Source organism: Falco cherrug, chromosome 18 (assembly GCF_023634085.1).
Source record: "Falco cherrug isolate bFalChe1 chromosome 18, bFalChe1.pri, whole genome shotgun sequence".
Taxonomy (NCBI): domain Eukaryota; kingdom Metazoa; phylum Chordata; class Aves; order Falconiformes; family Falconidae; genus Falco; species Falco cherrug.
The window spans coordinates 1,180,371-1,194,742 of NC_073714.1; the positions used below are offsets into that span (position 1 = coordinate 1,180,371).

Consider the following 14,372-nt stretch of genomic DNA (forward strand, 5'->3'; position numbering starts at 1 on the left):
CTCCCCTAAACCCATTTCCAAGTGCTGCTGTGCCTCACTGTCCTGGCCTTCGCAAGCCTGCCAAATACTCACTACTGCCTGTAGAACACCAAAACCATTCCAATGAGTAACACAGGTAAATTTCCTCAGGAATGCAACTTTTGTTCCACAATTCAAAGAGTCTATGAAATACATTATTTAGGCTTGATGTGATATAACAGCCACCAAGTGTAACTGAACCACACTTGACACTCATGTATTTTAGGAAAAAATACATCCTACAGAAATATAAGTAGCAGAGGAACAGTTTTACATAACAGTCATTACCAGCTCCTTGAAAACACACTTACATGAAATATCCAAGGTGACAAGAGAGCTATACAAGCTTTAGTTGCCATCCCTGCACTGGCTGCTTCCTTCCATCATGGTCTATCTTCTGTGATGTCTTCTCTGTGGCTAGCTTAAAGAAGGGCCCAGAATCAACTCTGGTTTTTTTCAAATTCTTCTTTATCACTCATTTTGTAGTAGATCATTAATCTGGGATATTAACCAAATCCCAGTCCAATAACTAGAACTTTTGTTCTCCAGCTTTACTTTTAACTTCTTGTGTTTCATTTCCCAGAAGCTGCTGCCACCTACCTCAGTGTCTTTAACTGCATTTCTCTGGCTTGTTTACCCATTACAACCCTCCCTGATAAAAATCCCCATGATAAGTCTCCATCGCTATGGCATCAGCTTTTCTTCTTATTTTTTTCCCCCCTTCTTGTCTTCTTCCATCCAGCACACAGTAGCACCATCCTGAGGCAAGGCCTAAGACAATAATGACTGCCATCTGCTGGCATCATCCTTCTTCTTGCTTTGCAGATGATACTGTCATACTCAAGTTCTTCCAGAACCTAAGTCGACATCAGCATTTATTGTAACTGAAGAACACAGGTATACCTCACATTTCCCCCCAAATTTCTATCATCTACTAAGTTATCTCACTGATGTTGCTCCCTGCTTTCCTCTTCTGCCCTGCTTCATCTTTCACTCTGTAGGAACTTGCAGCCATCTCAGACTGATACAGAAAGCTTGTCATAAGAGCCAGACACGCTTATGCATATAAGAACCCTTTCAAGATCTTGACTGACATGAATCACTTCAGCAGAAAAGAAAAGATACTTCAAAAAACAAAGCTGCAAACCCAAAGGACAATATTAAGCACTTGAAGAGCAGGAAGGTGTAGAGGTATTGGTCTTCATAATTAAAAGCACAGCCCTTAACCAGCTACCCCAAACCCCACCTACTAAACAGAAATGGTTCGGCTGCATTCCTAACAACAGTTTCGCTGAGGTTCTAGGAAAAGCTCAGCACTCCTTTCGGGAAACACTAAGAAAAATTACCAAGAAAGTTATTAATTTTAGCTTTTCAGGCAGTGGCTTAGTCCTGAGCTTACAATCCCAATTGCATAAAGACATTTATCTCCCTATGGCACCCAGTATCCACAGTCCAACTGGCATGATTTACCTTCCTCCTCAAATACCAACTATCTTTCTCGTAAAGCCCCCAGAAAACACTCTGAAATGACACAGATGACATGTAAAACTGAATTTTATTGATGTCCTTGCTGAAGGTTATATTTGCACTGAACATGCTCAGCAGTAAGGCCACCTGCTATAGCATTTATCAGTTGCACTGGAACTTGCAATTCCACAAGCAAGATGCCATCATCCACTGCAAATCCATCACATGCAAACCAGAATATGTGTTATCCTTCATTTAGGGTCACCTTGTTCTGTTCACAAGCACAAACTATACATGCTGGACTCCACGGCTACCTGATAGATGCCATAGCCGTATGTACAGCAGCCTAGGGACAAGTTCTGCTACCACAGAGAAAACACATTGGCATCTAGTGGCCAAAGAGCACATTACAGACAATACGGAGCAGTTGCCTCTCATTTCATATTTATGCTGTACAGAGAGATGCAGCGCAGACTGGAATGGGCAGATGCAGCAACAGCTCCTGCAGAACAGAGGAGTCCCAGTGAAAAATCCAGCGTAGGTGTGAATCCACCTGCACAGCAGCTGATTGGTACAGGAACTGGAATGAGGTAGGGCAGCCAGAAACACTACAAAGGTACCAGGACACAATTATCTCAAAGAAAGACATCAGTGAGCTGGAGAACAGCATTATCACCTTCATTTGTAATATGCAGGCAGAGACAAAAAGAGGTTCCAACAAGTTACTATGGTAGTGATGGCCTTCATCTAGTCACAGCTTCAGTTTCCAAAGTGCTATGTTTCCACAAAAATTCTCCTGCCTCTCTGTCTCTTCCCTGACTCCTCAAAGAAGCTAGAAGAATCCCTACCTCCAAATACTGACGAAATAAGAAGCAAAGCAGAATTACATTCAGGTGTCGCCACCACCAATTGCAAGATCACATGTGCACAAGATCGCATGCGCTACAGTCAGCCCTTCATAGGATACTCTACTAAGATTTGGATGGGTTTCCCGTCTATCTCCAAAGATCCAGGATACTTAATGACCAAGCTCAAGAAAAATCTAGAAATATCATCCACTGCTTCCCTTCCTCCCCTGTGGCACCATCCCCAATCTCAGGCTTCTTAACTTCCCATCCTGGGTGGAACAATCTAACTTTCCACTTCCAGTCCCTTTGAGGCGGACAGAACAGCTAGATGACCCCTCTGCTGACAAGAAGTATACAGCTCTCCACCCTAATGCCCAGTGATGGAGAAGGGCAGGTGCCAGACCATCACACTGGAGTTGAAGTTTGTAGATGATGCAAAGTTGAATTTCCACAAAAGGATGAAAGCCAACCAAAATATAAGGGAGGGAAGTTACAAAAGGCAGCAAATGCCTAGGATTTCCTTTAACACAGCAACACGAAGGTGATACAAGCTTGCACAGCTGACTCACTAATCCCAAGGGACCTGAACACCTCTCCCATCTGCCACTGTTCTTAATACTTCAGACTCAGCTAGGGATGAGATGGTTTCAGGTCAACCTTACTTTTCCGTGCTCCCCAGCACCTTAAGGACTGGCTATCCTGCTCATGCTACTACAGGCAAGGGAGCAACCCTAAACAGATGGATGGAGTAAGAGGCTGCATCCAACAGCCAGGGACAGGAGAAACAGAAAAGTGCTCTTCCTCATTATCAGGATCCTCTAGGTTCGGACTTGGAACTTGCCAGCCTTAGTCATGTATTTTATCCCCTTGAAGGGCTTGTACTTCTCCCCATACATGTCCAAGCGATTCACCTTCAGTCCTAAAGGCAAAAAACCATAGCATAAGACTGACTGCTGCCACAAACAAAGCAGACAGGTGTTCAGGATAAAGGAACAGAAGATCACACTAGAGGTGCAGAAAGCATAGGGAAAGTTTTAGTAAGCAGTAAACAAAACTGAGAAAAGCTGACAACTGCTGATTGTCAGAATGACTCTTTACAAACACATCCATACTCTAAAATTCTCTACAGGCCTATAAGCACAAAATGCAAGGAAGCATAGATAGGCTGTTTCACAGTGCATGAGAGAACAAATCCATGCATCCATAGTCAAAGCACATTATTTTTTTTACTTGAAGAACAGGTTTCAGATAAAGTGTACTTCAGAAGGCCTGCAGAGCTACTGCAGCTATGTGCAGAGTGAGCACTGACAAAGCAGACAATCTCAGCCTCTTTACCTGACAGTCACTTACCAGATATAGCCAGCTGCTGAATTTTAAACTGCAGATTAATGGTGGGGTTTTCATCTGGTTTTGACGTCCCAGCTTGCAGGCTCACGCTCCCCTTCAGACTTGGCAGCTTCTGGGGGTTTATTTTCCCCACATCCCATGACAGCAACTTCAAGGAACAGAAAATGCAGCAGTGAAACAGAAATACGGTAATACCCTCTGAAGAAGAGTCCCCCTCTAAAAACATCTTTTAATGTTTCTTTATGGAAAAAGTCTTTGTCTCAGGTATCTTGCCTTTCATATTGGGCAGACACAGTACAGGCTTAAGGAGTAGCTGCCTCAGACCTTTGTTCTCCCTCCCTCTTTCCATAAGGTTCTCCAGAAATCTACCATGAATGGTATTTCCACTGCTTATGCTACAGCCCCCATTTCCTATGTGTAACAGTGACCAAAATAATGCAGAATTGCCTCCTCTCTGAGTAGCTGCAGCAGTGTTGCTTGAGGCTCCACTGTGCGTAAACCATCAAACTTGTGTTTGCAATAAGAAGAAAAAAAAAAAAGTGAACTTGGGGTGGAGGGGAGGCAGCAGACATTAAACAACAAAACCAGAACACACCAAACCGCATCAAAACCCACCAACCAATACAAATCCTCAGCGTTTGCAAAGGACCAAGTATAATGTGCAGTACTGGGCATGACTAGATACGCAGAAGTTTGTAAAGCACCAGACTGATGCATCATCATACAATACCAGCAGGATTTTCTGCACACACTAAGCAACCAGAACTACAGTCCACTCAGACACTGAACAGTTTGTTGTGGGGATTAAGACAACTTCTACTATGCAATTGTCCAGAAAAAGCTCTCACCCCAAGAAAAGATACTGCCTTCAGACAACTGATGTTCAAGGAAATGTTCATGTAAGCATGAGCAGCTCAACTTAATTTGCTGAAAGGTAAGAAAGATTAAAAAATACATATAATTTCTTTCCTCTCACCTTTGTAACTGGATCGAAGACATGTGTTCCTTGAGAGGGTGTGAGGGTCATATTTAAGACACCCTTTGGCATCTGGCTAGAGACCATCACTCCTTCCACAGTCTTCCCCATAGTCTGCTTCGGCCCCACTGTGATCTCAAAACGTCCCAGTGAGCTGCCATCACGGAAACTGATATTGTGTTTAATGTAGACAGGAATTGCCACAAGACTAGAATAAAGACATGAAGAGAAAGTCCTTGTCAATCTTTTGTCTTCATCTTTGGTTTTCCCAATGCAGTCCTTGCTCTCTACATTAAAAAAAGTGTAATTATGACTTGAGAACAGGATTCTGACTTTGCTGTTAGAGATCAAACAAATCAGTGTAGGATTTTCTTCTCTTTTAAGGAGATTGGTTTCCAGTGTTTTCAATCAAGTTTGCCATATCTTAAGTTTTCTATCTCTCTACAGGACAGGTAGCTACATCCAATAAGTAACAGGAGACTTGAACATAAGATGAGGAATGTTTTTCCATGTCTCAACCAGGCTGGCAAGTAGTTCCAGGCAGTGCAGCAGCACTTGAACTTCATGTTTGTGCTTTTGGCTGGATTTCCCACTCCTTTTCACCTATTTGAGATAAGCTTGACAAAGTCTAACAAAATGTTTTAGCATCTGTAACCCCGATTAGTACTTAGTAAGCTGCTTCTAGAAAAGAGTGCAGCTGACAAGAACTTGTGGTTCTATTAAGAGAAATGTTATAAACCCCCAAAAGATTACCAAACTATCTTGTTTTACTCTGTAAGTATTTTATAAATATAGGAAAGCAACAGCTTGATTACTCCATACTGCCTAATTCTTTCCCTCTCTAGTTTGTTCATCTGCTCCTAGTCTTTGAAAAAAATGCTGGCTGACCAAAAAGAAATGATAGAATCAATGCTTCAAACAAGGAGAAAATATGTTTTAAAAAAGGAAAAGTTCAAGTTGCTATGCACCTCTACTTCATATGGCACAACATGCCACCTGATTTTTAAAAGCAATTCCTCCCCACCCCCCAGCCAGGAAGATCCAAATTTCATAATTCACAGCACTACATTTGTCACTTACTTCTGAGCACTGACATGGTAGGAGAGCAAGCGAAAATTTCCATCAGGTGGAATGAAGGAGAGTATTCTCTCCGATTCCCACCGCTTAAAACGCACACATGGATGAAAGCTGACATCATCCAACAACCGAGGGTTCTGAAATAAAAGAACACCACAAAGTTTGTCAAGGCAGTACTACTTAAAATAACCTCTTCTTCTCAGTCTTCTATCCATGAAGGACCTACCATTTGATGCATTCTGCCCACTTGAAGGTAACTACATTCAGACATGTTAAGCTATTTGATGCTGTTACATCTGTGCAATAGCAGTACTCAGTAACCTCCACCCTGTTTTAGAAAATTTAGTCATGTCAAATAATTACATTGATACATACTCATAAAAAAGATGGCCCTTTAGGGTATCTGCCTAAAGCACCACTGTATCTCAGAAACTTAGTCACAGCACACACTAACAGTACTTTTAAAAAAGAATCTGAAAAAAAACCACCTTTAGGCTCAAAGTTGCTGAAGTTCACTGTGAGTTTCCATTGTCAGTTCTTTCTATTTGGCATACCCACATTCTTATGTATTGGAATCCATCAGCATGAGACTGAGATCTTAGTAGCAGGGGTAGGAAACCCTTTTCAAAACACTTAAGGAAAGGTACATCCTTGAGCTTTACCATGAAGGAGAGGGTAAGGTCTGGCATCCCAGTCAGCTTCACACAAGCATCAATCACTCCTTGGATTTCAGCAGTAATCGTGGAACCTGCAACAATAAAGTAAACACGGAGGTTATGTGAACCTGACGAAAAAAATCCCAATGTGGAAAAACTTATCAGTGGGGAGGAAAGAAATCTATCATCTTTATGAAATGTCATAGCTCATTATGTTGCTGCTCAAGATTTCTCTCATTCCCAACAACTTCTAGATGCATACAAGAAAGAACCAGCGACAACAGCCATATCCATTTGAATGGCCAGTGTCAGCAGCTCCCAATTCTTAACAAGACTAAGATGCACAAAAACTAAGGAGACAGTGCTACACACAATGTTCACTCACCTTCTATTTTCCCAATAGATACAGAACTGTTTACAAGACCTCAGGAACAAAAACATGTTAAAACCTTGGTACCGCTCTAGAATTTTTGACTGAATAGCACCTACAACTTGGCAACATTCCAGAGTAAGAACAGGAATAGAGCTTCCCACACTTAGACAGGGGAGCTTCTCTTTGAAAACCTAAATCTCTCTTCAGGCACTATCTGGACAAGTCACCCTCGCCTTAGCCAGAAGCAGCTTCCATACCTGATTTATCAATGATTGCATCTATCTCCTCAATCACATCAAAATATGCCTCATTGTTGGTATATTTTACACCAGTACGTCTCCAAGGCACCACTGATAGCTGTCCAGTAGGAAGTTGATCACCCACATTAGTGCTTCCTGGAAAAACAAGGGCAATCACAACCACCACAAAAGTTAGCCAATGCTCCAGAACAAGTCCTTGGCCTTACATAATTGCAATTAATCCCTGAGAACCTCTCTCTCTTTGTAGGAGAGCAATTACACTTCCAGACTCACCATTTGTATACTACATTTTACATCTCTCTTACATCCAACTCTAAAACATACCACAATAAGGCATGGGGAAGTGCAACTGAAAAAACAAAACCAAAAGCCACCCCAAGAAAACCCACATCCTAAACTAACTCATCCAGGAAGTCATGTCATGGCTGTAATTGGAAATGTAATATGTCTGTTTCAGTTAAAAAAAAAACAAACAAAAAGTGCCACTAGTGCTGGAACTGGAAGGAACCTCAAAACAAATACTAACACTGGACTCCCTAAATACACCCATGTTGGGGTTTAGAATGGCATGGGACCACATAAATTTTCTTCACCCATGTCTTATTTACTTATACAAGAATACTGTCACACGGCCACCCCAGTTTATCTACTTTTTGTCTCCTTGTACCTGTGATGGTGTTGACAACTGTTCGCAGGATAGTGGGAGGTTTTATCAGTTCCTTAAGAATATTAGATTCTGTTGCCAATGGAAAGCCATTGTCCAGCATCTCCTCCAGCACCTCATAAACCACCACAACATTGTCCTTGATCATCACCTCTGAACAGACACCAAAATAATCCTGTGCAAAAAAAATAATTACTCAACAATCTCTGAAAGAGTTTTAGTGATCATTCAGTTCAGTGTCCCCCCGCATCTGGAGGAGATAAAACAACACTGAACCTCCATGTACTAGTGCAAGCACATCAGATAGGCTGACCACTCCAACAGAAGTGCACAACTCTGAGCATACCTCTGCCACTGCCCCAGCGAGCTTGCAAATCACTGCATCATCATATGTTCTTATTTCCTTTCAGTATAACAAGATTCCCTTTGATAGCGAAAAGATTTTTTTTTTTAATTAGCACTTGAAACTGTCTCAATTGCAACCAATTAAGCAGCAGTATTAATAAGAACTTACTTTGTGCGGTCACACTACCGACTTGTGTGCAGTGATGCTTTTCACTAGACTCCAGTATCACATTCCTCGGCTACCCTAGTCTTTACCTACAGTACTCTCAACACTTTCAATGGTGCAGCACTGCTGTTTGAGGAATTCAGCCTCTCCTCATCAAATCAAAGCTTCTTGTTTACTTTTGTTATAATGCTTGCGTACATATAGGCAATAATACAATTATTAACTTCAATTCTGTAAATATTTTTCAAAAACTAACGCGGAATACAGGGGAAGCACAACTTCAGACTCTGCATATTCTGCCTAAGTCCATGTCTGTTTTATAGGAGAAGACTTCTGAAGTCCATCTAACACACTACCTGTGTTTTTTCATTCTGATACTGCTTGGGGTGCACAGACTGCTTACACATCCTAAGATATATTAGAGTAATACCAAAGTCCACTATTCTGAAAAGTCTGAAAAATAATTCTATCCACATAACAAAACCCTCCTTCCTCGTAATTTAAGAGGTGTATAAAGCAGAACCTCGGAACATGAATAACAGAAGATCCACAGACATGTTTGTTCCCCAGCTTGATTCCTCTACTGTTTCTTCAGCTCCTACTAATAATTAGAAATATTGAAGTTTGTAGTAAAAATAAACCAAGTCAAACTGTAAATCTGTAACACAATATAAGTACGGAAAACCTCAGTGGAGATCTTTCAGGACTCAGTATATGTTACAGGAAGCCATTTTTAAGATTGAACATTTAATTTACTCACATTTCTATTCTATGGGGTCTTCAACCATCATTCCGGAGAGTGAGCGAGCAAGCACACGCACACAAAGACAAACCTGAGCTTCTAGTTACTTACAGCAATTAAAGAGCTCAGGGATTCTGCACAAAGCATGAGCATACATAAATCGTGATGCTAGAGAATTCCTAGGCCTGCACTAAAAATACTATTTCTTTTTCAGACATACCAGATCTTAACATATGGCCAGGCCAGTGAAGAAATGCTCACACCTCGTCCCCTCACAAAAAACAAGACCTATGCAACTGACATGGTACATTTTTGGCCTGAACAGCCAATCCACAGCCTGCACTCTCATTCTCATTGGCACCTGGAAGAAAAAGCTCACATGATACTTGTTTGACCAGGCACCCACATTTCCTGTAGGATGCTGGTCACAAGACATTTCAAATCCAGACTACACAATCATGTTGTTGACAGACAGAAGACAAGACATTTCAGTGTTTCCCTAAACTGACCAACAGTCACATCAGCCACAGCACCGAGGGAACATGGCTGCTCCGCAGCAACTCCTGTGACTCACTTCTTTAGCAAGCCAGTACACTTTTAAGAAACACCTAGAGATACAAGCACATAGGATGGTTGTCACTAATTCACTAAAGCACGTGGCTATGAGTCGCAAAAACTCCTCGTGCGAACAAGGCCAGCTCGGTCTTAGTTCACAGCCCCTAGAAGACACGAGGCTGCAGAACAGAAACATAAATCTTGATTGCTGAGGGGTCCTTCCTGCAAGCATGGGCTGATCTGGAATCCATCGTCATCCGGAGCTGTATACTCCCAACCACCGCAAGCCGTCGAGACCCACTGTAGGTCCTCGCAGGTGCGGGATGAGAATTACGAGATAGGAAAAAGAAAATGAACTGCTGCTAACTTGAAGGGCTCCCTTTTCCCCGCCGCCCCGTCCTCCTTCACAACACGGCAGTGAAGCCGGGGCTCCTCTCCTAACCTCGCACGCACCAGCCAACCGACCCCTTGGCTGCAGCCGGCGCCGCAGGCCGCCCCCGCCCCGCACCTGGAACGTATCGACGACGCGGTGCAGGAACTCGATGACGAAGAGAGGCGGCACCTCGCTCTGGATGACGGCCACGAAAAAGATCTTGTGGCGGTAGACGCTGAGGAGGTAGTGGTGCGGCGTGGGGATCACCGGCGGCACGTTCTCCGCCTCCGAGGCCCTCTCCTGCGCCTCGAAGAAGTAGTCGCAGACGGAGCGGCTGACGACGCTCTTCCAGTGCTTCTCTAGGAAGATATCCCCCGAGGCGTTGATCAGGAACAGGCTGTGGATCATGGCTGCGGCGGGAGCGGGAGCCGGAGCCGGCGCCGGGCCTGCCCTGCGCCCCGCCGCGAGGACTGGCAGCGCCCGAAGCTGCCCCCTGACCTCAATGGGCGGGGCTCGGCAGCAAGCACGCTGATTGGGTGACCCGCCAACACCCACGCCCGATAGGCCGAAGGGAGGCGGGCGGATGATGACGCCGCGAGCGGCACGCTGCGACCGGGCAACGCCCCCCGAGCCGAGGCCGCAGCGGCCGGTCGCCGCCCCTCGTGCCCCTCAGCTTCTGACTGCTCGGGAGAGCCGGCGGGCCGGGCTCCTCGTACGCGGGCTGCTGCGTCCCCGGCGTGGCGCGCCCGCCCAGGTTTTCCGGTGGGGCGCTCAGAATCCCCACGGACTGGTTTTTCTAAGGGTACCCTCTTTTTCGGGTTGACGTCTTAGTATAGTATATAAAATGTGTTAAGGAACCCAGTTTCTACAGTGCAGTGCTGCTAGCTGAACGTGTTGCACTGTGTTGTTTTGCTGGTTTGTTCACCACAGAGCACCACACAGTCTGGCTGGCATGGGAAATGGCAACTACCACGCAAAATGCAGCTGAACTCTACGCCAAGTGATTCCTTTGCAGAATTAGAAGAGGTGTCTCACATTCGCATAGCAAATCTCTGGACTTCTGAATCAGGCAGATGCCATTACAAGTAATTTTCCAATCCTGCTGCTCTGCTGGGAACAAACAAATACAAGAACAAAAAAAAAGACATCCTTTCTATCCCATCAAACAAACTGTCTAAGTATACAACCCTTATTACGTGGTGACTGCCTACCGGTTAGGACTGCTGCACGAGCACCGCAAGACTCTGGCCTGAGTCTTTGCACCTGACGATGCCTCACGGTTGTGGGCAAATCTTTTAAGCAGTGGTACGAAGCCTGGAGTAAGCTGAACGGACTGATTTATGTCAGAATGCAAAAAAATCTGCACAGTTCAGAGTTTATATTAGATCTTATTCTCTATTGATACTTTGTAGCTATTTTCCCCCTAAAATGGGGCAGAAGTCAGTTTATTTACTCTGACATTACCTTTTAATACTCCTGTAGGCATACATCCTTACTTAAAGTATTAGATAATTCAACGCATGCTAGATGAGCTTTTTAGTATAGCAGAACATAATGAAGGAAAAATTAACTACAGATGAATTTCTTTCATGGTCATAATTTGTATCAAATGCATTTTTTAAACATCATCAAATAATGTTTTTTAAATGCCTAATTCAAATTACTGTAATGAATTACATATTTGTGAGCGCAAAGGGGTAATAATTTGTCATTTAATCACAGCACTTCTAAATTCAAAAAGGTTATTTATTATTTTAATATAATCGCTTTACTTTTAACACGCAGATATTGTAAAGATTATTGTATCAGCTTATGAGGCTCTTGGGGACTGTATTAATGGGAATCTTGTAGGTATCACAGGCAGAAAGCAGCAGCACATCATTACATTGACCAACAACATAAAGCCTTTATATGTCTGGTTCTCTGAGGAAACCCTTCTGGTTTTACCCTGGACCACCAAATCAACATTCATGGGATACATCTTTTCAGTATAGCCATTTGTTTTCTGTCTCACAAAAAGCAATTCAGTTTTGACTGTATTACACGTTTAAAAACTGCCATTTCCCTCTAACTGCTTGCACCCATTATTAAAATTGTTAGTATTTTACCCAGTTCATGATGATGTTACTTCTGTATTTTTCCTCAGTTACTTCAGTTTCTTTAGCCATCAAGAACGTTGGTGCCAATACTAAAGCAACTATAGGGCAGTTAATTATTTCTGCACACCAAAGGAAAGGGTTGTTGAGGGAAAAGGGGAAATATGTTTCTGCTTTAAAATCAGACAAGTTTATTAAAATATCTTGCTGACATGTGCAGAGAACAATTTGCAGTTACACCACCATTTCCTGCTGCAGAAATGCTGCCTGACTGCTTCCAAACTGTTAGCGCAAAGATTACGTTTAGTTCTGCAAGTCAGTCTCCACAGTGGCTCGGGAAGTTATCTAAACTTGGAACCTAAAAGGAGAACATAGCAGAAGATGCTGCCAGAACAGAATATCACTTTGCTGGTTAATTTAGTGACTGCCTAAAAACTGCTCACTGAAGAGTACTATACTTCAGTCACAGTATATGAACCCCCAGAGAAACCTAAGCACAGTCAAAGGGCAGTGCTACAAAATGATGTTGCCAAACCATGCACTGTTTTTACAATAAAACAACTCCTTACCATCTGTACTTTGCCATATGCAGCAATTCTGATGATTTAACTGTTAGCATGTACTGTGCAAATAAGAGAGTAGAAGAAAACAGGCCATTTTTTAATTTGTATTAGTCAACAAAACCAATTAATTTTGCAAGGGTGCTAATAATAACCTACTGCAAATTTTGAAACAGAACAGTCTACAGAGTGATACTCTTGTAGGAACACAACTGGGTTTTGCTGTTAAATACTGAATCCTCTTAGTCTTGCTTTACTTTCACATCGGAAAATTACATTTCTCTCTCTGTTAGTTTCTCTCGACATAGCAACACAGGTTTGTAATTTAAGGCACTGGAAGCCATGCAGCATAGAACCACCTGAATTTTGAAGACTCAGGAAGAGGTGGGAGAAGAGATTAATTTGTAGGGATAATCCAACTCTGACAAGGCCAGACCTCTATAGTCTTACATGGCAGAAACAGAACCATTTGTACAGTATGTTGTACAGTAGCATGTCAAACTCCATTGGCTTCAAGTAATAAGCAACTCACTGAAAACATCTAACTTTTGCACTAGAAAACCTATTCTGTTAAAATGTCAAAAGAGTTTGTCTTACTCAACAGAGAGATTTCTCACCTCAAGACACTAAACAAAACCATTCAGAAAACATCATGTTTGCTTTATCAACTGTCTCCACAATGTTTTTTAAGATTTTATTTTTTCTTTTCTTGAAAGGGAAGCTCACACGAAACTTTACACAATAGTTGTCCCTTCAAGGAAGTTGCAAAAAATGCCTAGTTTATAACGTGTGTGCACAACTGGTAAACTGAGCCAGAGGTTAGAATAGGATAGGGAATTGCAGGCAGCATGTAGTCGTTGAGGATGGGTAGCAAAACGAGATACTTTCAGCCAAATATAACCTGAGACAGAAACCAAATATAACCTGGGACAGACTTGTGTGAAGTGAGAACTTGCACTTTGCTCGTTCCTGCCAACTTTCAGCACGCGCCAGTCCGACACGACCCCCCCGCACAGCGCCAGAGGAGCCTCCCGCGCCCCCCGCCAGGCACCAGCCGCTCTTCACCTCAGCGACAGCAGAGCCAACACCAATGTACCGGGACAGCTCCCAAGTTACCTCCGTGCAGAACGGCGACTTTGAGCAGCATGTTTTTACTCTAACAACTAAAACGTATCAAAGATGTCGGGAAATTCCACGAACTACCTCACAAAGACGCCCAAGGACCGACCCGTCTCTCAGCGCGCGCCGCCGAGGCACAGCCACGGCGCGCCCGCCCTCCAGGCTAAAAGGTATCGTTATTTCAAAATTCCACGTAACTTCGGTACCTTTGAGTCACAAAGCCCCAGTCACTGTTACAAGCGCAAGCTTAATTAAGCCTAAGAGACAGATCTCCTACCTTACAGGTTACAACCACCCGCCTACCAGCGTACGACCATTAACACGAGTCCTCCCGCCGCCCAGCCGTTCCCGCCCGCATCCCAGCGGCCGGAGCAGCCGGTAGCCATACCCTCGGCCGCAGCCCCTCGCGTTCGGAGCGCGGGGGGCTTCCCACAGCCATAGCGAGACGTCGCCGACAGCACCCGCTCCGCGGCTCCCGCCCAAGCGCCGTGTCCAGCCAGCCTTCACCGAACGCTGCCGCCACCCGCCCCGGCCCGGCCCCTCACACTCTGCCCGCATGGCGCCGCAGGCCGCCCCCAGCAGCGGGCCCCGGGGCGGCGGCCCGGCCGCTCCGGCTGCCCGAGGAGCCACCCCGCCTCCCCGCGCCGCGCGCTCCCGCCGGCGGCCGGGGCTGCCGCAGACCCCGTCTCCGCGGCTCTTCCCGGCGGCGGCCGCTCCCGCCCCGCCGCGC

General features: G+C 44.3%; 1 protein-coding gene across 3 annotated transcripts; it reads right to left on the minus strand.

Moving 5' to 3' along the window:
• Positions 1-65: 65 nt before the first annotated feature.
• On the minus strand, positions 66-14,268 carry AP3M2 (adaptor related protein complex 3 subunit mu 2). Of its 3 annotated transcripts, XM_055696325.1 has the most exons (9): positions 14,031-14,268; positions 10,003-10,974; positions 7,690-7,861; positions 7,020-7,157; positions 6,396-6,481; positions 5,737-5,870; positions 4,657-4,864; positions 3,684-3,828; positions 1,555-3,252 (listed from the first exon to the last, which is right to left on the minus strand). In XM_055696325.1, the coding sequence occupies exons 2-9, from the start codon at positions 10,273-10,275 to the stop codon at positions 3,152-3,154; spliced, it is 1,257 nt and encodes a 418-aa protein (XP_055552300.1). In that variant the 5' UTR covers positions 10,276-10,974; positions 14,031-14,268; the 3' UTR covers positions 1,555-3,151. The 3 variants fall into 3 exon arrangements, with proteins under 3 accessions (XP_055552301.1, XP_055552300.1, XP_055552302.1); XM_055696326.1 differs by lacking the exons at positions 1,555-3,252; positions 14,031-14,268 and adding an exon at positions 66-439 and having other exon boundaries at positions 10,003-12,024; XM_055696327.1 differs by lacking the exon at positions 10,003-10,974.
• Positions 14,269-14,372: the final 104 nt, after the last annotated feature.